Genomic DNA, 25,591 nt, shown 5'->3' with positions numbered 1-25,591 from the left:
AGGGGCAGTATGTGGGCTCTCAGGCGACGCGCGGCGGCCGGGGGGGCGGCCAGACCTGTCTCAGACCCGTCTGCTGCTCAGAGGAATGACCCCCCCCCCCCCCCCGCAGATGCTTTAACACCGAAAGACCCGGAGTGGCCATTTTATTGATTTTATAATTTTATATATAGAGAGAGATAGAATACTGGAATTTATCACCAAGGGCGCAGTCGGGACCCGTCCCGCGGGGGAGGTGGCGGGGACCCCAGAAGTCGGGGAGGCGGCGCGGGCGGGCCCGACAAACAGCCGCGCCGCGCTGCCCGAGGCTGCAGAGAGCGAGCGGAGCGTGGGGCGGGGAAAGCGGCGGCGGCGGCATCAGCAGCGGTACCCGCGGCAGCGGCGGCAGCATCTGCATCGCGGCCCCAGCAGCAGCGCCCCCCCCAGTCCTCCCTCCGGGCCGAGCTGGAGCCCGCCCTGGAGCCCGAGCAGCCCGAGCCCAGGCCCGTCCATGCAGCCCTGGGGCGAGCGCGCGGCGGGCAGGACGCAGAGCCCCGAGCACAGCAGCCCGGGCCCCCCCCAGCCGGGGCCCGGCCCCAGCCCGGCTCCCCCCGAGGCGTGAGTGCAGTGCGGGGCCCCAGGCCCCGCCCCCACCCCCGCCAGCCCAGGACTGCCGGTCCGAGGTCCAGCCCCCCAGCTTGGACCCCGGCCCCCTCCCCAGGCACCCGGATCCTCCCCAAGTCTCCCGGGTGTCAGAATGAGGCCGCCCACTGCAGACGGCGCCGCCCCCAAGCCAAGCCTCCTCCCCGGGCCCTCCCCGTCTCGGAGTCCCCCTGCCCGTCCCCTCCCACTCCGCCCCCATCCCGGCGCCCCGGCTGTCTAACACCACTGCGGACAGAACAGCCCCCCCCCCCGCCCCCGCCCCAGAATCAGGCTCAGGACCCTCGCTGCATCCTGGGTGCCCCTCCCCCCACGCCTCAGCCCACCAGGCTGGGTAGTCTTAAGGTCACCCCTTCCCCGTCCCAGGCTCATTTCATCGGTCTCTGCCGGACCTGACCCAGCCTTCCCTCCTCCCGACCCTGGGGCCCGGCCCCTGTTCCGAAGTCCAGCCTCCCAGTCCCGGCCTCCCCCCAGTCCCTCACTCAGAAGAAGGCTCCCGCCCGGGCCTCCACAAACCGCTGCCCCCCCATCACCCCCTGCTTATTTCCCGTCCTTCCCTACTCCTCCAATCCCAAACCTGAGCCGCCTCAGTCTGGGCAGGAATGGGGGCTGGCCCCTGGGCCCTACTGGTCCCCAACCTTTCAAGCCTTCTGGCCCCAGCCCCAGCCCTGCCTGTGCCTCTGGGCGCCTTTTCAGGGTATAAGACACACCGGATCCTCCTAGTCCACTGTCCCCTTAAGCCGTTCTGCCCCTTTTTAAGGCACAAGGGGGGGCTTTCTTCCTCCCCTCCACATGTGAGCCTAAATGTCCAAGCCTTGGGTCTCCCCGTGGCCCCTCATCCATCCCAGCCTAGGCCCCAGGACTTCCCTAGGCCCCTGTCACCGGGAGTAAGTAGAGCCCAACCCTCTCTGGTCCTGTGAACCCCAAGAACGAGGTGACCCTCAGATGACCCTGCTCACCTGGAGGGTATGCGACTCAGTCCCCTCCTTTCCAGATGAGTAACCCCTGACCTCTCATCCCTGACGCCCTCCCCAGACTCACACCCATTCCTACTATAGCCCAGTCTAGGTATCCAAGGACCCCCAGACTCCTCGCCGAAGTCCCGCGGTTCCCAATACCCCAGTACCAGCCTGGGCCTCCTGGTGTGTCCTGTCCCACGTCCCCGAATTCTCCCAGCTAGCCCCTCTGCCCTTGGCAAGAACGTGCTGTGGGGGGAGAGACCCTAGGCGGCCGCTTCTGCCAGGGGCCCCACGCTGGGCAGAGCAGTTTGTTGGGGCATTATGGGCAGAAATGTGGCAGCGGTGGGAGGCTGGCCGGCCTGGAGCAGCTCCCAGGCCAGCAGGCTGTGGTAGAAGGAGCATCTACCCTGGGCGCGTCAATGTCCACACAGACCGATTCAGTCCCACCCGGGGGTGTCCCACAGGATCTCACACACACTCACTGACACACACACACTCACTGACACACACACTCACACACACTCACTGACACACACACTCAGTGACACACACACTCACACTCAGTGACACACACTTAGTGACACACACTCACACTCAGTGACACACACACACTCACTGACACACACACCCTCAGTGACACACACTCACTGACACACACACCCTCAGTGACACACACTCAGTGACACACACACTCACACTCAGTGACACACACACTCACTGACACACCCTCAGTGACACACACACACTCACACTCAGTGACACACACACACACTCAGTGACACACACTCACTGACACACCCTCAGTGACACACACACTCACACTCAGTGACACACACACACTCACTGACACACACACTCACTCACACACACTCAGTGACACACACTCACTGACACACACACCCTCAGTGACACACACACACTCACACTCAATGACACACACACTCACAGTGACACACACTCACTGACACACTCACACTCAGTGACACACACTCACTGACACACACACTCACTGACACACACCCTCAGTGACACACACACACACTCACACTCAGTGACACACACACACTCACTGACACACACACTCACTGACACACACTCACACTCAGTGGCACACACACTCACACTCAGTGATACACACTCACTGACACACACACTCACTGACACACACACACTCAGTGACACACACTCACTGACACACACTCAGTGACACACACTCAGTGACACACACACTCACTGACACTCACACACACTGACACACACACACTCAGTGACACACACACACTCACTGACACACACACTCAGTGACACACACTCAGACACACACACACACTGACACACACTCAGTGACACACACACTCAGTGACACACACTCACTGACACACACTCAGTGACACACACACACTCACTGACACACACACTCAGTGACACACACACTGACACACACTCAGTGACACACACACTCAGTGACACACACTCACTGACACACACTCAGTGACACACACACTCACTGACACTCACACACACTGACACACACACACTCAGTGACACACACACACTCACTGACACACACACTCAGTGACACACACTCAGACACACACACACACTGACACACACTCAGTGACACACACACTCAGTGACACACACTCACTGACACACACACTCAGTGACACACACATTCACGGACACACACTGACACACACACTCACTGACACACACACACTGACACACACACTCAGTGACACACACTCAGACACACACACACACTGACACACACTCAGTGACACACACACTCAGTGACACACACTCAGTGACACACACACTCACTGACACTCACACACACTGACACACACACACACTCAGTGACACACACACACTCACTGACACACACACTCAGTGACACACACTCAGACACACACACACACTGACACACACTCACTGACACACACTCACTGACACACACACATTCACGGACACACACTGACACACACACACTGGCACACACACTCACAGACACACATACACACACTCACTGACACACACTCACTAACACACACACTGACACACACACTCACTTACACACACACGGACACACTGACACACACTCACTGACACACACACTGGCACACACACTCACAGACACACATATACACACACTCACTGACATACACACACTCACTGACACACACACACTCAGTGACACACATTCACGGACACACACTGACACACACACACTGGCACACACACTCACAGACACACATACACACACTCACTGACACACACACACTCACTAACACACACACTGACACACACACTCACTTACACACACACGGACACACTGACACACACTCACTGACACACACACTCACACACACACTCACAGACACACATATACACACACTCACTGACATACACACACTCACTGACACACACACACTCAGTGACACACATTCACGGACACACACTGACACACACACACACACACACACTCACTGCCACACTCGCGCACGGCCATTCCTGATTCTCAGGCCTTGGGGCCCGGGCTGGAAAGTCTCCCACTTATTTGGCGAGGGCTCTTGAAGGCCTGTGGGCAGGGCCCTTGCTCCCCCTGCTCTGTGGGTGGGAAGTTAAGCTCAGGGTTAAGCGACTTATCGAAGGTCTCCCTGGGAGGAGGGGAGCTCCCCAGGAGCAGCGTGCCAGGCTGGAGGGCAGAGTGGGCGGCATTGATGGGGGCTGGACCAAGCTCAGTGAAGCGGGAGAGAGCCAGGAGTATGAGGAGGGGGCAAGCTGTGGAGAGCCTTGAATGCCAAGTTGGAAAAAGTCCGGGTTTGGGTGAGGAAGGAGCTGTCCTAGGTCACTACAGCTGGGGAGCCATGGAAGGCTCTAGAGGCAGCTGGGTAGCAGCCCAGTGCAGGCCTGGAGTCAGGAAGACCCTTTTCCTCAATGCGACCTGACAAGCATCTGACCCTGCCTCAGTTTCCCCAACTGTAAGGAGGGAGCATAATTGCTCTCAGGAGGATCTAACGAAGGGGTATTGCTAAGGCGCCCAGCATGGAGCAGGGCTCTCTAAGTGCTAATTCCTTGGCCCACCCCCTGCCTTTCCTCAGAGGCACCCCCCTTTCCAGGCCCATCTCCCACCTCCAGACGTTCCTTTCTGTGCCCCCAATTCTGCCCCATCTGGGCCAAGGCCCCTCCTACCAGCCGGAGGCTGGGCGCCCAGGAGCTTGGGAATGCCCCACGGGGGACCATGGAGAGCTCCCAGCTCAGGCCTCCCTCTCTCCCAGGGCTGTGTCTGAGGCAGCCTTCGGCCTCGGCTCCTCCGACTGGCACCTTGCTGCCCGGGTCCGCCATCTTGGCACAGCAGCCAGCCTGCTTCAGACTCTTTGTGGGGGAGGGGCCCAAGACCCCGGCATGAGTTCTGCTCGAGGAGAACAGGGCTGGAGCCTGGTGTTTTCGGCCCCCGCGGCGTGACCCGCCCCCTCCCGTTGCAGGGTCCTCAGTGCCGATGCCGCACCTCGTCCCCACAGTGAGGCGGCCGAGAGACCCCGGCCCCGGCCGGCCCGCGGCCCCGGGGGCACCATGGAGGGCGCCATGCAGGGCGCCATGCAGCTGCTGACCAGAGAGGGCCACAGCATCGCCCACAACTCCAAGCGGCACTACCACGACGCCTTCGTGTGCATGAGCCGCATGCGGCAGCGGGGGCTGCTGTGCGACATCGTCCTGCACGTGGGCACCAAGGAGATCAAGGCCCACAAGGTGGTGCTGGCCTCCTGCAGCCCCTACTTCCACGCCATGTTCACAAGCAAGTACCGACCCCGTGGACTCCGGCCTTGGACCCCCCCAGAGCAGGACCCTGGCCTTGACCTTGACCTTCCCTGGACTGCAGAGCAAAACCCCGACTTTTGACCTCCCCTGTCCTTCACAAAGCTGGACCCTTGACCTTCACAGAGCAGAAACCCCTGACCTTGACCTTCTCCACTCTCCCAAAGCCAGAACTTCAGCCCCTGATTGTGGCTTTTTGTATCTAGCCCAGCTCCTAGTCTTGCACTTGTCCTGCTCCCCCCCTCCCAGGCCTAGCTGGCCACGTATCCTCAAGTTGAGCACCCGCTCCTCGGCCCAGCCCCTGCCCGGGCTGGATTGTCTCCTCTCCAGCTGGATCCAGCTCTGGTCCGGGGCCCCCCTTCCAATTGAGCCCTGGGCCAGACCTGCCAGCCCCACCTCCTCCCCCAGGTCCAAACTAGGCTTCTCCCTCCTGACTCACCCAGCCCCCTGGCCCGGGACCTGCTAGCGCCCCTTTAGGTGTTCTTCAGACTCCTACTCCCAGAACCCCCTTCCCCCGGGTCCTCCCCCCACCCCCAAGTGGCAGGGACTGTGAGTGAGGGGCTGATGGGATTCACTGAGTAGGGAAGGAATGAGGGCCTGCTTAAGATCCAGGAGGCTCGCCCCAGGGTGGGAGTCTGGGTCAGGGGTCTCAGAATGATGCCTGAGGAGGGGGTTCCCCCCCCCCTGTGTGGCCGCTGATCTCAGCCAGATCCGGGAATGCCTCAGGGTTGCGCATGATGGACTTGGGGGTCTGATAGACCGAGGGGGCCTCGGTGTAGAGCCCTTGGGGAGGGAGTGCTCAAATGGGTCGGGGACTTGGGGATTTTAGTAGCTGTGGGCTCTGAGGAGGGAGGGACACTTTCCCCGTGGGGAGGAGAGCGGGTCACAGGCTGAGACCGGGGCCGCTCTGACGTCCTGCAGACGAGATGAGCGAGAGCCGCCAGACGCACGTCACGCTGCACGACATCGACCCCCAGGCTCTGGAGCAGCTGGTCCAGTTTGCATACACGGCTGAGATTGTCGTGGGGGAGGGCAACGTGCAGGTGAGGCTAGCTGCCCACCGGTACCCCCCCCACTCTGGGCCCTCTTCGCTGCCCACCCGTACCCCATTCCCCGATCACGGTCTTACTGTTTCTCATGCCTCCAGCCTGTTTCAGCAGCCCCTGAAGCTGCTCCCCACATGCCCTCAAGCACTGTACCCCAAGCATCACCCCCGCTTCCTGCGCCCCTGGCCGCTGCCCCTCTCATGGCCCCTTGGCCCTCCCGCTTCTTGTGCCCCCGCCCTGTGTCAGCCGCCCCTGCCTGCCCTCCCCTCCCCCCCGGTGCTGCAGCCCCAGTCACCGCGCCCCCTGCCCTCAGACGCTGCTCCCCGCTGCGAGCCTCCTGCAGCTGAATGGCGTGAGGGACGCCTGTTGCAAGTTCTTGCTGAGCCAACTTGACCCATCCAACTGCCTGGGCATCCGCGGGTTCGCCGACACGCACTCCTGCAGTGACCTCCTCAAGGCCGCCCACAAGTACGTCTTACAGCACTTCGTGGAGGTAGCCCGGACCGAGGAGTTCATGCTGCTCCCTCTGAAGCAGGTACCATGCCTGGGACCCCCGAGTCTGCTGCTTCTTAGGGCCCTGGAATTCCACAAAGAGCCAGACTCCTTCCTTGGAGCTCCCCCAGGGCCTCGAGGGCCTGAAGGACCCCAGAGACACCCAGGCGTCCCTCAGACCCCTGATCCTGCCAGGATCCCCCTCATCCCCTGCCCCCCGATCCCATGAGGACTGCCCCAGACTCCAAGTGGGGCCCACCTCCAGGAGGAAACCCTCTGGCCTTCCCTGAGCAGCCTCTGAGCAGGAGGCCCACGGCGGAGAGCTGGCACGGGCCTGTCCCTCCACCTCCACAGGTGCTGGACCTCATCTCCAGCGACAGCCTCAATGTGCCATCGGAGGAGGACGTTTACCGGGCCGTCCTGAGCTGGGTGAAACATGACGTCGATGGGCGCAGGCAGCACGTGCCCCGGGTGAGGGGAGCCCAGCCCCCCCCCCTGTGGCCCATCCTCCCTCCCCCTCCCTGACTGGTCCCCACCTGTCCTTCCACCTGCCTTCTCTCAGCTCATCCCTCGTCCCTTCCTGAGCAGCCTCTGACTTGTGTGTGTATGTGGGGGGGGGGGTGCTCCTGCCCCTCATTGCTGGGAAGGGGGGATGATCTTCCCCGGCCTGGGGGGAGGGGGGACTTTCTGGCCCTGCTGACCCCCTCCCCCCAGCTGATGAAGTGTGTCCGGCTGCCGCTGCTGAGCCGAGACTTCCTGCTGGGCCACGTGGACGCCGAGGGCCTGGTCCGCCACCACCCGGACTGCAAGGACCTGCTCATCGAGGCCCTCAAGTTCCACCTGCTGCCCGAGCAGCGCGGGGTCCTGGGCACCAGCCGCACTCGGCCACGGCGCTGCGAGGGTGCCGGCCCCGTGCTCTTTGCGGTGGGTACGTACTGGGCTGGGGGAGTGGCCCCCGATTGTTCTGGGCCATTGAGGTTGACAACAACTTCCCCAAGAAGATGGCCCGGCCCTGCTCTCCCTGTGAACCTGGGTGAAGGGAGGGCCAGGGCTCCTCGCCATGGTTACGGGCTGGGGGACACATAGCTAACCCCACACTCTCTCCGGGGGGCCTGAAGGAAGCAGGCTGAAGAGCCTCAATCCTGAATCTCCCTTCAGGTGGCGGGAGCCTGTTCGCCATCCACGGAGACTGTGAGGCATACGACACCCGCACGGATCGATGGCACATGGTGGCCTCCATGTCCACACGGCGGGCTCGAGTAGGCGTGGCTGCCATCGGGAACCGGCTGTACGCCGTCGGCGGGTAAAGGGCCTTGGAGGTGCCGGGGGGGTGGGGGGGGAGGCTGAGAGCCCAGGGGTCCCTGACCCTGTCTCTCCCCCAAGCTACGATGGGACGTCTGATCTGGCTACCGTAGAGTCCTATGACCCCGTCACCAACGTCTGGCAGCCCGAGGTCTCCATGGGGACCCGGCGGAGCTGTCTAGGGGTGGCCGCTCTCCACGGGCTCCTGTATGCTGCCGGTGGTTACGACGGGGCCTCCTGCCTCAACAGGTAGGGACCTCCCTGGGCCTCATTCTGGCCACGGGCCCACTAAGTCTGGCCTTCACGGACGTTGCTTGCGACTCTAGGGGAAGGACGGGGGCTTGAGGGAGGGAGGACACTGTTGCCTTGTGGATAATAGGGAGGAGGAATGGGGGAGAGATTCTGAGGCTGGTTCTAAGTCAGGAGGCACTAGGGGCTTAGAGCCTCAAACACTCACTAGCTCTGTCACTCTGGGTAAATCACCTAAGTTTGTTTTCCTCAGTTTCCTTATCTGTGAAATAGGGGAAATAACAGTCTCTGCCTCAGAGGGTTGTTATGGGAACTAAAACAAATTAAGATGTGAAAAGTTTTGATTGCCTTAAAGTTCTCTATAAATAGTAGATATTAGTTGCTACTAAGTGCTTATTGAATACATAAATGACATGGGGAAGGGAGACCAAGAGGGACTGGAACATGGAGACGGAGGAAAGTCTGGCACCAGTGGGGTCCCTAGGGATGGACACAAGTTGGGCCTGAGTCTTAGGAAGCCTAACAAGTCTGAAGGAGGGGAAGACATCACAGAGACAGCCTCCTTCAGAAAGGGCCGGGCCAAGGATGTCCAGGGACACCAGGCTTGAGAGAAGGGAGCGGGGGGATACAGCCAGCCTTTTGGGGATTTTCCTTAAAATGGCTTTGGATCCAGTGACTCTTTTAAAGTAAGTGATGTTTTATTTTTCCAGTTACATGTAAAGATAGCATCCAGCGTTCATTTTTTTTTTTGCTTTAAATTTTTATTTTATTTTCTTTTTTTCATTGAGGCAGTTGGGGTTAAATGACTTGCCCAGGGTCACCCAGCCAGGAAGTATTAAGTATCAGATGTCAGATTTGAACTCAGGTTGTCCTGACTTCAGGGTTGGTGCTCTATACACTGTGCCACCTAGCTGCCCCAGCATTCATTTTTTATATAAGCTTTTGAGTGTGAAAATGTTTCTCCCTTTGTCTCCCATCCATAAGAATAAGCAATCTGATACAGTCATACACGTGCAGTGATTTTAAACATTTCCACATTCATCGTGTTGTGAAATAGAACAAAAAGGAAAAGCCACAAAAAAACTCCCCCAAGGGGAAAATGTGCTAAAATTCCTAGAAGTGGGGAAGGAAATAGCATTTATCAAGCGCTTGTTATATGCCAGATCTTGTGCATTTAGCACTTTAGAAATATCTCATTTAATCCACACAGCAACCTTGCTGGTATTATCCTACTTTACAGTTGAGCAAACTGAGGCAGATAGAGATTAAGTGACTCACAGATCCATATATCTAGTTTCCGAAGCTCCAGCGCGCGCATTTCCAACTGCCTAACAAACATCTCCCATTAGATATCCATAGGCATCTTAGACTCAATACGTCCAGCACAGAACGTATTACCTTCCCCTTGCAAACGTTTTCTCTGGCAAGGGATTCACAAACCTCAGTCATCTGCCACTCCTTCTTTCTCATCTGCCATGTCTAATCACTTGCCAAATTCTACCTCCAAGAGACCTCGAGGTAGGGCGGTAGATAGAGTGCTGGGCCTGGAATCGGGAAAACTTGACTTTGACCTTAGATACTCACTAGGTGTGTGGACCTGGACAAGTTACTTAACCCCATTTGCCTCAGTTTCCTCATCTATGAAATGAGCTGGAGAAGGAAATGGCAAACCACTGCAGTATCTTTGCCAAGAAAATCTCAAATGGGGTCGCAGTGGGTTGGACATGACTAAACAATCACCACAACTTCCAAAACACCCCTTGCCTCTCGGTCTCCTCCCCACTTGCAAAATTTGTTCTTTATCACTTCTGAGGATAGAGCACTGAGGCTGCAGGTGGGAAGGCCTGAGTTCAGACATTTACTATTCGGGTGACCCTGGGCAAGTTACTTAACCCCTGCCCGCCTCATTTTTTCATCTGTAAAATGTGACCAATGATAGCACCTACCTTCCAGGATTGTGATGACAATCAAATGAAATAATATTTTTAAAGCACTTAGTACCGTGTTTGGCATATATTAGGTGTTTAATAAATGTTTTTCTTCCTTCCTTTCTCGTGGCCTACTATAACAGCCTCCAAATCGGTCTCCTTGCCTTAAGACTTCCATTTCTTCGATGCTTTCTCTACTTAACTGCCAAGAGATTTTCCTGACACATAGGGGTGACCGTATTTAGTGAAAGCCTGTTGCCTTCAATAACTGAGAACCTTTAGGACAAATCCAGACTCCTTTGTTTAGCATTTAACGACCTTCCCAACCTCGCTCCTGTATTCTTCCCCTTTGTATACTAGTGGGGCTAGCCAAACTGGCCATTCTAGACTTCCTGACATGTAAAATTCCATCTCCTACCATTGTCATTCCATGCTTGGAAGAATTGCTTCCTCATCTCTAAGATGAGTATTAGAATTCCAGGTGTCCAGAGCTCCACTGACCTTTCCCATTCTGCAGCAGGCTTTTCAGGGTCCATTCAGGTGCTAGTCTTCTGCTACCAAAAATTACATACCCTGTGAACAACTTGCGTCTTATTTCCACACACCCCCTATAGAATGTGTTCCTGGAGGGCAGGGAAATTTCATTTCTGTCTTTACATAGCATGTCTAATACAATGCCCAGTGCATATTAGGAACTTAACAACTGATTGACAGAGCCTGCGTTTAGATATGCTTCCCTTCCTCCAGTGGAGGAATCATCTTGGAGATTTGCTCTCTGACCCCTTACATCCGATATGGTGCCAAGGTCTATCAATTTCAGCTCTTCATCATCTCTAGTACATTTTACCTCAGTATCTTCTCTAGGAGTTTTTACCTTGGCTGCATCTGTGGTAGATTTCACTTCATCTGAGGTAGTTTTTACCTCAGCATCATCTCCAGTAGTTTTTACCTTAGCATCTGTGATAAGTTGCACTTCAGCAAGACCTGTAGTAGATTTCACTTCAGGATTTCTTGTAGATTTCACCTCAGCATCTTCTCTAGTAGTTTTCACTTTGGCTGCATCTGTGGTAGATTTCACTTCAGGATCTCTAGTAGAGTTTACCTCAGCATCATTTCTAGCAATTTTTAGCCTAGCAGCATCTGTGGTAGGTTGCACTTTAGCAGGATCTCTAGTAGAATTACCTCAACATCATTTCTAGTAGATTTCACTTAAGGATCTCTAAGTAGATTTCACCTCAGCATCATCTCTAGTAGTTTTTACCTTAGCAGCATCTGTGGTAGGTTGCACTTCAGCAGGACCTCTAGTAGATTTCACTTCAGGCTCTCTTGTAGATTTTACCTCAGCATCATCTCTAATAGATTTCACTTCAGGATTTCTTGTAGATTTCACCTCAGCATCCCCTCTAGTAGTTTTTACCTTGGCTGCATTTGTGGTAGATTTCACTTCAGGATCTCTGGTAGAGTTTACCTCAGCATCATCTCTAGTAGTTTTAACCTTGGCAGCATCTATGATAGGTTGCACTTTAGCAGGATCTCTGGTAGATTTCACTTCAGCAGGATCTCTAATAATTTCATCTTGGCAGCATCTGTGGTGGATTTCACTTCAACACGATATCTAGTAGATTTCATCTTGGCCATGTGTCTAGTAAATTTCACCTCTGCAAGCATCTGTAGTAAGTTTCATCTGCCAACCCCTTTCCAATATGTCCCCTTTTCTCCTCTGACACTGTCCCCAACATCTGGGTCTAGGATCACCTCACACCTGTATTGTTGAAATAGTTATTGGTCGGGGTCTGCCTGCCTCATCTCTCCCCGCTCTGGTCCATCCTTATTCAGTTACCAAAGTAATTTTGCTAAAGTACAGGTCTGATCATGTCACCTCCCTCTCAATAAACTTTAGTGACTCCCTATTACCTCCAGGATAAGATACAAAAATCTTCTGGCATTAAAATTCCTTCATAATGAAGCCTTCTTACTTTTCCACTATTCCTCCATCTTTTTTCCCTACATATATCCTTCAGTCCAGAGACATTGACCTCTTGGTTGTTATATTAACAAGATCCTTCATCTCTTATCTCTCGATCTTTTCTGTGTCTGATCCACATGCCTGAAAACCTCTTCCCACTCTCTTCTCTACCTATTGACCTCACTGGCTTCTTTTACGTTTCAATTAAAATGCCACCTCCTACAGGAAGCTTTCCCTAACCCCTCCTAATTCTAGTACCTTCTCTGTAAATATTTCTTATTTATTCTATATATGGCTTGTTTTTACATAGTTCTTTGCAAGTTGTCTCCCTCATTGAATTACAATTTGTAAACAGGGACTGTCTTTTGCCTTTTTGTATCCCCAGTTTAGCACATAGTAGGACTTTTATAAATCTTTATTGACTGACTAACCTAGCTGACTAGTCTAGGGCTAGAAAACTAAAAAAGATTCTTTAGGAATTCATATCTCCTTTTTTATTATTAATTTTATAATTATAACATTTTTTGATAGTACATATGTATAGGTAATTTTTTTTTTTTTAACAACATTATCCCTTGTACTCCCTTCTGTTCTGAATTTTTCCCCTCCTTCCCTCCACCTCCTCCCCTAGATGGCAGGCATTCCCATACATATTAAATATCTTATAGTATATCCTAGGTACAATATATATGTGCAGAACTGAATTTTGTTGTTGTTGTTCGGAAGGTAAAAACGATCTGGGAAGAAAAACAAAAAAAAAAAAATGCTCACAGTTTACACTCATTTCCCAGTGTTCCTTTTCTGGGTGTAGCTGATTCTGTCCATCATTGATCAATTGGAATTGGATTAGCTCTTCTCTTTGTTGAAGATATCCACTTCCATCAGAATACATCCTCATACAGTATCATTGTTGATGTGTACAATGATCTCCTAGTTCTGCTCGTTTCACTCAGCCTCAGTTGATGTAATTCTCTCCAAACCTCTCTGTATTCACCCTGTTGGTCATTTCTTACAGAACAATAATAAGGAATTCATATTTCTTGTACACAAAGTATGAGAACAACATATCTTGTACTCAGATCAATACAGTAAATAATAGAGGGGCAAAGGTAGGGGCAGAAACAAGGGGATGGGGAGGAGGCAATCAAGGTAGGCTTCCTATAAGAGGTGGTACTAACAACGAGTGTTGAAGTTCTCTGAGGTGAGGCTCAATTGCTCAGCTGGTTCCTGTTGCCCCCAAGTCCAGGCCTGCTGAGAGCCTTGCCTCTCCAGGGCTTGTCTACAGATGTGCCTTCACAGGAGATGTTTGTGAACTAAGGGCCAGAATGCTTAGCTAGCATCTGGGAACCTCCTTTCCCAGCAGTGTTAGGGACACCGACCTAGTCTCTCTCCAGGGTCCATGAAGATCCCACCCCCTGCATTGCTGTCTGACTCTGCACTTCAGATATGTTGCAATGCACCGCCAGGCCTTCCTCAACACAGCCTGGGAGACACCCAATATTTGGATTAAGCCTGGGAGTCTGTTATTAATTGGTTTCAGGAGACACCCAGTGCTACTTGTACAAACCGTCTCTAGAGGACACCCATGGCATCCAAAGTGGTATTTTTACAATGATGTCCCTGGATTCTGGGGCCCTGTGTCTAGGGAGGGCCTTTAGCCTATCCCCATGCAGTGAGTGAGTTACCCTTTCATTCATTCATCTCATTCATTTATGGGAGTGATTGGGTACTTGTTAATCCTTAATTGTGATCAGTCTGTGCTTAATGCAACAATCCTTTCATAACTAGAGCTTTTTAGACTGATTTTCTTTTTTAAAATCCTGGAATATGCCCCTTTAAAAAAAAAAAAAAAAGAAAGAAAGAAAAGAAAGAAAGGAAGAAACTTCCACATACAAAGCAGAACAAAAAAGGGAATTACATGTGAAACTGTGAATCCCTCACACTCTTTTTCTATCATCTTGGATTCAGGGCCCTCTTGAACTTCAGAACAGCTTACAATCAAAAGCCCCTACAACAGTTCCTAGAATCTCGAGATTTAAAGTTGGGAGAGACTTAGAAGTTACCTAGTCCAGTCCCCTTCATTTATAAATGAAGAAACTGAGGACCAAGTGATCCTGATGCTCAATGGAGCAACTGGGTGGCTTCATAATGCACAGAACACTGGGCCTAGAGTGAGGAAAACTTGAATTCAAATTCAGTTTCAGACACTTAGTAGCCGCTGACTTTGGGCAACTCACTCAATCCTGTTTGCCTCAGTTTCCTTGTCTGTAAAATGCGCTGGACAAGGAAATAGCAAACCCCTCCAGTATCTTGATCAAGAAAACCCCAATTGGGGACACAAAGAGTAACTGAGACCATTAAACAGCAGTCCCTGGCAAATAGTGTTTAGTAAATAGTCATTCCCTTCCCCATCTCTCTTCTCAGCTCCTGGCCAACTGTTTTCTTCCTCTCACAGAATTTCAGAATTGAAAGGGACCTTAGCATACCAGTAACCCTTTGCAAACCTTCATGTGCTGGAAGTTTATGGATAAGGCCTGAACCTATGATTTCACTAATACGAACTCCCAGGGTAGGAAAATCCTTCCACCAGAGCAAGTTGTACCTCCCCTTTAATTTTTAGTGTCCAGTTTGCCAGGAAAAGGAAAGGGAAGGAAGTGGCCTAGTGTCACACACCGTGTACCATTGCTGCCATCTCACACAAATCCCATCTAGAAGGATGGTCTGTCTACTTCTCCTGCCTTTTATTCCCTTAGACAGATGGTCCTTCTTCCTTCTCTGTTCAATATTCTCTGACATGACAGAAAAAGAAAGCTCCTGGTCCCATAAACACAACCAGTCTTCCACCTAATTCTTCTGCCTTTTCTAGCCAGGTGGAATTTTCTTGGCTGTTTTATTTCTTTCCCTTTATATAAAGTCTGATTCCCTTAAGAGAAAATTAACATTTCCCAAGTGCTTACTATTAGATATCCTCCATTTCTCAGCCCAGGATGTTGTTTCTGGCTTTACCTCAGGCCTGAAAGGCTTTCTATCCTGCACTCCAACTAATGCCTTCCTAGCTTCTCTCAATTAAAATTCCACTTTCTCTAGGAAGCCTTCCCCATCCCTTCTTTATTTCATATTTATTTTCTCTTTTATTTATTTGCTATTTATCCTATACCTAGCAAGCTTTGACTATATTTCTTTATACATCCATCTTCTCTGTTAGGTCAGGAGCTCCTTGAGGATGGAGACTGTTTTTTGCCTCCTTTTACAGCCCCAGTATTTAGCACAATGCCTGGCACTTAGTAGGTACTTAATAAACAGGTTTGTTTTTTTTTGTTTGTTTTGTTTTGTTTTGTTTTGTTTTGTTTGTTTTGATTGATTGATTACTGAGCCCCAGGGATACAAAGAGGAAAAAGGAAAAACAGTCTTTCCCTCAAAGAGCTCATAATTAATAGGAGCAGGGGAGAAGGAGAGGTGTAGTAGATCATAGCAGTGGAGTTAAAACCCAGCAGAGCCACTGGTCGCCACAGAGGAGCTGGTTGGCATTTTGATCTGTAAATAAAAAGAGGCAATGAGAGAAAGCTTTTGCTCTTCAGTCCTAAGAAAGGTACTTAGGAGGTAGCACAACTGAAGTCATCTCCCTACTGATGAGTTTTCCAGTGATGACTTTATTTGTTGATGATAACCCCCTCCCTAGATGATTAAAGAGGGTGGTGGGGTTTTTGTTTTGGTTTGTTTTTTTGTTTTATTTTTTTTTTCAAAAACAGCTAGTTGGCTAGTGAATGGTAAGAACTCTGAGAAGTGTGGAAATCAGGAAAATTTGAACTCAAAACCCACCTGAGCAAATCACCTCTCCTTTCTGGGACTCAATTTCCTCATCTGTAAAATTGGGAGTGGGAAGAGTTAAGGGCCTCCAAGTTCCTTCTACCTGTGCCCCTTCCGATAGAGCTGGATTTTCTGTGGCATATGGGCTCCACTTCATCTCTGTGGATATATTTTTTTTCCTTTCTATCTCTGTATTTGTAGCCATGTGTACATGTAATTTTTCTTTCCTTTTTTTTCTTTTAATATAATATTTTTTCAATTACATGTAAAGATGATTTTCAGCATTTGTTTTTATAAGATTTTGAGTTCCATATTTTTTCTCCCTCCTTTCCTTACTTCCCCTCCCCAAGACAGCAAGAAATGTGATACAGAGTTCAATCATTTTTAACATTTCCATATGAGTCATGTTAAGAAAAAAAATCAGAACAAAAGGGGAAAACCACAAGAAAAAAACCTCAAAGCTGAAAATAATATTAACATATAATATAATGTACATGTAATATGTAATGTACATGTGTAATATAAGCATATCCAAATGATATAACATACATGTAACATGCATATAAGCACATTATAACATAATTATTATAAAGATATAATCTTTTTTTTTTCTTTTTTTTTTTTTTGCTGAGGCAATTAGGGTTAAGTGACTTGCCTAGGGTCACACAACTAGAAAGTGGTGTCTGAGGTCAGATTTGAACTCAGGTTCTCCTGACTTCAGGGCTGATGCTCTATCCACTTCACCGCCTAGTTGTCCCAGCATATAATTTTTTAAAAAATTATTTTATTTTACTTTTATTTTCAAAAGCATTTTATTTTTCCATATACATGTAAAGATAAGTTTTCAACATTCATTTTATTAAGACTTTGTGTTCCAAATTTTTCTCCTTCCCTCTTCTAGTTTCTTCCCCAAAACAAGTAATCTGATATAGGTTAAATGTGCAATTCTTATAAACATATTTCCATATTTATCATGTTGTGCAAGAAAAATTAGACTTAAAGGGAAAAAAGCACAAGAAAGAAAAAAAAAACCAACAAAAGCAAAGATATTGTGCTTCAATCGACAGTCTTGGTAATTCTCTTTCTGGATGTGGATGGCAGTTTTCATCCTGAGTCTATTGGAACTGTCTTGAATCACTGCATTGAAGAGAAGAGCTATGTCCATCATCATTGATCATTACATGACCGTGTAGTTACTGTGCACAGTGTTTTCTGGATTCTGCTCACTTCATTCAGCATCTTTCATGTCAGTCTCTCCAGGCCTTTCTGAAGTAAGCCTTCAGCAAGCATTCCCTAAAGAATAAGAATATTTCATTACATTCATTTACCTTAACCCATTCAGTCATTCCTCCACTGCTAAGTCACTTGCTCAGTTCCCAGTTCCTTTGCGTATATAATTTTAATTCTGATTTCATTGTGATCATTTCACAGAAATCCTGTCCTATGTCTTCATGCTTCATGTTTATCATTTTTATGGTCCTGTGATATTCCATTCCATCCATATTCCATAATGTCTTTAACCATTCCCAGTTGTTGCATACATAGGTTGTTCCCATTTATTTATTTTGCAATTATAATTAAAGTAATTAGGAAGTTTGTTTTTTTTTAAACACACAGGCTTCTTTTTTTCTTTTTATAATGTTTTTGAACTAAAAGTCCTAACAGCCACCAGGTCGAAAGGTGCAATCAGTTCTGTATATCATTGCAAATTGACACTGCAATATCACCAACAATGTAATAGTGTACAGCTTCTTAAAACTTTTTCCACTTGTGACCTCTTTTCACCCAAGAAATTATATGGTGGATAAAATATGTATACAAATCAAACATTTCCTAATAATAAATCATAATTTCCCAACCCCCCACATTCAGTTACAAGACTCATGTGGGATTGAGAGTCACAGTTTAAGAAGCTGGATAGTAGAGTGCCTGTTTCCCCACAGCCCCACCAGCATTTGGATTTTATCCTTTTAGGGGGTAATTGTTGTTGTTGCCATTTAAGTTGCTAAAAGATTTAATCCTCAGCAAGGCATCTTTTTTTTTTTTTTTCTTTGAAGCTCCAGTTGGGGTAGGATTCTTTTTTTTTTTAACTTTATTTGTTTTATTAATTTTATAATTATAACTTTTTTTTTTGACAGTACATATGCATTTTTTACAACATTATCCCTTGCACTCACTTCTGTTCCGAATTTTCCCCTCCTTCCCTCCATTCCTCCCCTAGATGGCAGGCAGTCCCATACATGTTAAATATGTTATAGTAAGATACTGACGTTATTTTTTAAAATTAATTTTATAATTACAACTTTTTTTTTGACAGTACATATGCATAGGTAATTTTTTTTTTACAACATTATCCCTTGTACTCCCTTCTGTTCCGAATTTTTCCTCTCCTTCTCTCCACCCTCTCCTCTAGGTAGGCATTCCCATACATATTAAATATCTTATAGTATATCCAAGGTACAATATATATGTGCAGAACCGAATTTTGTTGTTGTTGTTGCAAAGGAAGAATTGTATTCGGAAGGTAAAAATGATCTGGGAAGAAAAACAAAAACAAAAAAATGCTCACAGTTTACACTCATTTCCCAGTGTTCCTTTTCTGGGTGTAGCTGATTCTGTCCATCATTGATCAATTGGAATTGGATTAACTCTTATCTATGTTGAAGGTATCCACTTCCATCAGAATACATCCTCATAAAGTATCATTGTTGAAGTGTATAATGATCTCCTAGTTCTGCTCCTTTCACTCAGCATCAGTTGATGTAAGTCTCTCCAAGCCTCTCTGTATTCCTCCTGTTGGTCATTTCTTACAGAACAATAATATTCCATAACCTTCATATACCATAATTTACCCAACCATTCTCCAATTGATGGACATCCATTCATTTTCCAGTTTCTAGCCACTACAAAAAGGGCTGCACAAACATTTTGGCACATAAGGGTCCTTTTTCCTTCTTTAGTATTTCCTTGGGATATAAGTCCAGTAGTAGCACTTCTGGGTCAAAGGGTATGCACAGTTTGATAACTTTTTGGGCATAATTCCAGATTGCTCTCCAGAATGGTTGGATTCTTTCACAACTCCACCAATAATGCATCAGTGTCCCAGTTTTCCCACATCCCTCCAACATTCTTCATTATTTGTTCCTGTCATCTTAGCCAATCTGACAGGTGTGTAGTGGTATCTCAGAGTTGTCTTAATTTGCATTTCTCTGATCAATAGTGATTTCGAACACTCTTTCATATGAGTGGAAATAGTTTTAATTTCATCATCTGAAAATTGTCTGTTCATATCCTTTGACCATTTATCAATTGGAGAATGGCTTGATTTCTTATAAATTAAAGTCAATTCTCTGTATATTTTGGAGATGAGACCTTTATCAGAATCTTTAACTGTAAAAATGTTTTCCCAATTTGTTACTTCCCTTCTAATCTTGTTTGCATTAGTTTTGTTTGTGCAAAAGCTTTTTAATTTGATGTAATCAAAATTTTCTATTTTGTGATCAATAATGATCTCTAGTTCTCCTTTGGACACAAATTCCTTCCTCCTCCACAAGTCTGAGAGGTAAACTATCTTATGTTCCTCTAATTTACTTGTGATCTCGTTCTTTATGCCTAAATCTTGGACCCATTTTGATTTTATCTTAATATGTGGTGTTAAATGTGGGCCCATGCCTAGTTTCTATCATACTAATTTCCAGTTTTCCCAGCAGTTTTTGTCAAATAATGAATTCTTATCCCAAAAGTTGGGATCTTTGGGTTTGTCAAACACTAGATTGCTATTTTTATTCACTATCTTGCCCTGTGAACCTAACCTATTCCACTGATCAACTAGTCTATTTCTTAGCCAATAGCAAATGATCTAGATCAGGTACAGCTAGACCACCTTCATTTAATTTTTTTTTATTACTTCTCTTAAAATTCTCGACCTTTTGTTCTTCCATATGAATTTTGTTGTTACTTTTTCTAGGTCATTAAAATAGTTTCTTTGGAGTTTGATTGATATAGCACTAAATAAATAGATTAGTTTAGGGAGTATTATCATCTTAATTATATTCGCTCAGCCTATCCAAGAGCAACGAATGTCTTTCCAATTATTTAAATCTGACTTTATTTTTGTGGCAAGTGTTTTGTAATTTTGCTCATATTATTCCTGACTTTCCTTTGGTAGATATATTCCCAAATATACTATTGACAGTTATTTTGAATGGAATTTCTCTTTGTGTCTCTTGCTGTTGGATTGTGTTGATAATGTATAAAAATGCTGAGGATTTATGTAGATTTATTTTGTATCCTGCAACTTTGCTAAAGTTCTGAATTATTTCTAATAGCTTTTTAGCAGAGTCTTTGGGGTTCTCTAAGTATACCATCATGTCATCTGCAAAGCGTGATAGTGAATAGTAATGGTCATAGTGGGCAACCTTGTTTCATTCCTGATCTTACAGGGAAAGGTTCCAGTTTATCGCCATTACATATGATGTTTATTGATGGTTTTAAATATATGCTCCTTATTATTTTAAGGAATAGTCCATTTATTCCTATACTCTCAAGCATTTTTAGTAGGAATGGATGTTGGATTTTATCAAATGCTTTTTCTGCATCTATTGAGATGATCATATGGTTTTTGTTAATTTGGTTATTGATATAGTCGATTATGCTAATAGTTTTCCTAATATTGAACCAGCCCTGCATTCCTAGTATAAATCCCACTTGGTCATAATGTATTATCCTGGGGATGATTTTCTGTAGTCTTTTTGCTAATATTTTAAGATTTTAGCATCAATATTCATCAGGGAGATTGATCTATAATTTTCTTTCTCAGTTTTCAGCCTACCTAGTTTAGGTATCAGTACCATGTCTGTGTCATAAAAGGAATTTGGTAGGACTCCTTCAATTCCTATTTTTTCAAATAGTTTACATAGCATTGGAGTTAGTTGTTCTTTAAATGTTTGGTAGAATTCACATGTAAATCCATCTGGTCCTGAGAATTTTTTCTTAGGGAGTTGGTTAATAGCTTGTTCTATTTCTTTTTCTGAAATGGGACTATTTAGACTACTTACTTCTTCCTCTGTTAATCTGGGCAAGCTATATTTTTGAAGATATTCTTCCATTTCATTTATCAAATTTATTGGCATAAAGCTGAGCAAAGTAGCTCCTAACTATTGTTCTAATTTTCTCTTCATTAGTGGTGAGTTCTCCCTTTTCATTTTCAAGACTAACAATTTGCTTTTCCTCTTTCCTTTTTTTAATCAGATTTACTAAGGGTTTGTCTATTTCATTGGTTTTTTCATAGAACCAACTCTTAGTTTTATTAATTAATTCAATAGTTTTTTTTACTTTCAATTTTATTAATCTCACCTTTTATTTTTAGAATTTCAAGTTTCGTGATTGTCTGGGGGGGGGTTAATTTGTTCCTTTTCTAGCAATTTTAGTTGCAAGCTCAATTCATGGACCCTCTCTTTCTCTATTTTATGCAAGTAGGCCTCCACAGATATAAAACTTCCCCTTATTACTTCTTTGGCTGTATCCCACACATTTTGGTATGATGTCTCATTATTGTCATTTTCTTGGGTGAAGTTATTAATTATGTCTATGATTGCTGTTTTATCTAGTCATTCTTTAGTATAAGATTATTTAGTTTCCAATTATTTTTTGGTCTATTTTCCCCCGGCTTTTTATTAAATGTAATTTTAATTGCATTGTGGTCTGAAAAGGATGCATTTACTATTTCTGCCTTACTGCATTTGATTTTGTGGTTCTTATGTCCTAGTATATGATCAATAGGTTCCATGAACTGCTGAGAAGAAAAATACTCCTTTCTGTCTCCATTTAGCTTTCGCCAAAGATCTATCATATCAAACTTTTCTAGTATTCTATTTACCTCTTTGACTTCTTTCTTATTTATTTTGTGGTTTGATTTATCTAATTCTGAGAGTGTAAGGTTGAGATCTTCCACTATTATAGTTTTGCTATCTATTTCTTCTTGCAGCTCTCTTAATTTCTCTTTTAAGAATTTAGATGCTGCACCACTTGGTGCCTATATGTTTAATAGTGATACTTTTTCATTATCTATGCTACCCTTTAGCAGGATATAATACCCTTCCTTATCTCTTTTAATTAGATCAATTTTTGTTTTTGCTTGATCTGAGGTGAGGATGGCTATGGGGTAGGATTCTTCAGGTGGTGTAGTGGAAAGAGTGCTGGCCTCCATCTCATGTGTGACCTTGAGCAGTCCCCTTTCCGCTCTGTGCCTCAGTTTCCTCATCTGTAAAATGGGAGTCAGATTAGATGATCAAGGTCTCATCCACATCTACATGGTCTAATCCCACAGGATCAGGCATTTTTAAGCACACTCAAATTTCTTTAAGCAAAGTCTTACAGTAGTTATGTCCATTGTATTGAAAGTGAAAAATGACTCACTGGGAATATCTCATTCCGAGGGTCCTGGGGAGTCAGCAGCTGGGGAAGGGGGTCAGGGGCTTGATCTCCATGTCCTGCACTTGGAAATCCTCCCTCTTCCTTCTTATTAACCTCCATGAATTACCCACAGCGCCGAGCGGTACGACCCCTTGACGGGCACCTGGACATCCATAGCAGCCATGAGCACACGGAGGAGATACGTCCGAGTGGCCACGCTCGGTAGGTAGCCCCGAGCCCCTGACCCCAACAGCTTCTTCCTTTGGGTGGCTCCCTTGATGCCTTCCGGGACTCCCCCAGTCACTTCCAAAGTCCCCCATTTCTAAGTGACTGTATCCACAGATGGGAATCTCTATGCTGTGGGTGGTTACGACAGCTCCTCTCACCTGGCCACTGTGGAGAAATACGAGCCCCAGGTATGGCTGCTCCTCCTCACGGACCATCGCCCCCGTCCCCCGAACTGCCTCTGGTCCCATCACTCCCCTTTGGACCAGGACTGATCCTAGAGAGGAAGACTTCGGGCACCCCTGATTTGGAGAGTTTCATTCAGATAGCCTCCTCCTTTCACGGCTTCCCCCTTTTACTGAATTATTATCTACCAGAAAAATTATATAGGGTGGGGGGGATGTTATCCCAAGGCGGGGGATGTTGTCCTGGGGGGTGTTGTCCAGAGGGATGTTGTCCTGAGGGGGGGTGTCCGCTACCCCTCTCCTGTTCCCCCAGGTGAACACGTGGACTCCGATTGCCACCATGCTGAGCAGGCGCAGCTCCGCTGGGGTAGCAGTGTTGGAGGGTGCCCTCTACGTGGCGGGGGGCAATGATGGCACCAGCTGTCTCAATTCTGTGGAGAGATACAGCCCCAAGGCCAATGCCTGGGAGAGCGTGGCACCCATGAACATCCGCAGGTATTCCTGGACTTCCGGGGCCTTTGCCATCTCACACCCTTGGCCAACTGGTGGCAGCCACAGGTGCCCATAGGGGCCTGACCTTGACCATAAATAAGCCTGGCCATTCAGGCTTCCTCGAGGCAGGGACCGGGCCCTTCCCCCCGCCCCGCCCCAGGCAGCAAAGACTCCTGAGTCCTGTTTGCTTTGACCTGCTGAGCGTGTGCCTCAGTTTCCCCCAATATAGTGACTGAAAGCAGGAAGAGCCTTATTTGATCTTGACATGTTCCACGCGAAGAGCCTCTGGCTCTTGATTTGGAAACCGCTTAGCTTTGGATTTGGGAAGCTTCCCCCCCCCATGACTTCCCCTTTCAGTGAGTGCATCCCCCTCACCTTTCAGTTAATACAAGGCCCCTCATCCCCCCCCCCCCCAGGAGCACTCACGACCTCGTGGCCATGGACGGCTGGCTCTACGCCGTAGGCGGCAACGACGGGAGCTCCAGCCTGAACTCCATCGAAAAGTACAACCCGCGCACCAATAAGTGGGTGGCCGCGTCCTGCATGTTCACCCGCCGGAGCAGCGTGGGGGTGGCCGTGCTCGAGCTGCTGAACTTCCCACCGCCCTCCTCGCCTACGCTCTCGGTGTCTTCCACCAGCCTCTGACCCTCAGGGAGACCCGGAGCAGGCCCCAATTCCTGGGCAGCCGGACTGTAACGGGGCCCTGGACTGGAAACGCGGAGACCCCCAGAGGAGACGGATGCCCCCATCCCCGGGTGTGGAAGGCTGGGGCGGGGATGGCTGCCCTCCCCACTGGGCCTCTTGCAGATGCCTTAATGCTCCCCCCATCCCAGGAAGGGAGGAGGAGGGGGCGACTCCTGCCGTGGAGGTCTCTGAGCCACAGTGACTCGGGGGGCCCTGGCTCTCCCTCCTCCCCTCCCTGCTCCAAGGCCTGAGGCCCAGGGCCTCGGTCTCCCACCCAGCACACGGGCCCCAGGCCCCAGAGTCCTGTCTGCGTCCGCCTGTCTGTCTATTTATGTATTTATTATTATTTATGAAACGTCCCACGGCCGCCTCGCCCCCCTTTCTATTTTGCTCTCTCTGGGGCATTTGTGACGGCCGAGTTTCCTTTGGGAAGCAAGCCCGGAGCCCAGGGTCCCCTCCACGATACAGAGAACCCAGGGCGGATGGAGTCCCTGCCCCGACGGCACAGAGAGGATGAAGGAGACCCAGAATCCCGCTGGGCGGACCCCGGAGGGCCGAGAAGCGACGGCTGGGGGCCCCGGGAGGGGGCTGGTCCCGGGAGGGGGCTGTGCAGGTGACCCGGGACGATTCATTCCCCGTCTTCTGTGAAAAGTTGTCTGTTCCCTTGAATTATGCACTGAGCTGGACACACGCACACAGACCCCGTGCATACACAGGCGTCCACGCGTGGACAAGCCACCAACATTCAGCCTTCATGCACATCCACACAGCAATATGAACCCAACTGACCAATAAAATTCTTGTACACAGCCCGAGACGGCCCTCCTTTGGGGGGGGGGCGCCTCCCTGTGGACGGGGTGGGGAGGGGTCCCCGACTGGGGATCTGGGAGGGAAGGACCTTTGGCCTAGACCCCCCCTCCACTGTCCTAGTCACCGTGACTCAGAAGCTAAGGAATCCAAGGTGGAAACAGGAAGTTGGGGGGGGAGGAAGGCTGGGTTCTGATAGGTTTGCTCTCTGATCCCGGCTGCCCCCTCCAAATTCAGGAGTGAGCCCCACGTACCCCAGAAGCACCGTTTTTGGGGGAGCCATGCAGGCTCCCCTGTAGTACCTGAGGGGAGGCGGGGCTGTGCTCAGGGACATTAAAAAATAAAGCAGCCGGTGTGGCCCCTGACGCCCCCTCCCCAGTGGAAGGCAGCGAGAGCTGGAGGCCGGGAGCCGCAGTCCCGGGCCCGGGGGCGCCATTGCTGACCGGCGGCCGGCCCGCTTCGGGCCAGAAGCCATCAGCAGGCTGGCCAGAAAGCGGGCCTGAGGGCTAAGGGGACCTCGGACCTGGCTGCTAGGATACTTCTCCCCGGAAGCCTGATTGGGGGGGGGGGCGGGGCGGGC

General features: G+C 48.7%; 1 protein-coding gene across 1 annotated transcript; it reads left to right on the top strand.

The window, feature by feature from the left end:
- The first annotated feature begins 328 nt into the window (after positions 1-328).
- On the top strand, positions 329-25,016 carry KLHL17 (kelch like family member 17). The gene is made up of 12 exons (XM_074306653.1): positions 329-594; positions 5,084-5,394; positions 6,336-6,457; positions 6,774-6,995; positions 7,307-7,423; positions 7,667-7,880; positions 8,111-8,255; positions 8,336-8,503; positions 22,752-22,840; positions 22,961-23,034; positions 23,342-23,523; positions 23,937-25,016. The coding sequence occupies exons 1-12, from the start codon at positions 488-490 to the stop codon at positions 24,163-24,165; spliced, it is 1,980 nt and encodes a 659-aa protein (XP_074162754.1). The 5' UTR covers positions 329-487; the 3' UTR covers positions 24,166-25,016.
- The last annotated feature ends 575 nt before the right edge of the window (positions 25,017-25,591 follow it).

Source organism: Sminthopsis crassicaudata, chromosome 3 (assembly GCF_048593235.1).
Source record: "Sminthopsis crassicaudata isolate SCR6 chromosome 3, ASM4859323v1, whole genome shotgun sequence".
NCBI lineage: Eukaryota > Metazoa > Chordata > Mammalia > Dasyuromorphia > Dasyuridae > Sminthopsis > Sminthopsis crassicaudata.
Note: the sequence above shows the minus strand (reverse complement) of the source record. Positions and strands in the feature narration are given on the sequence as shown.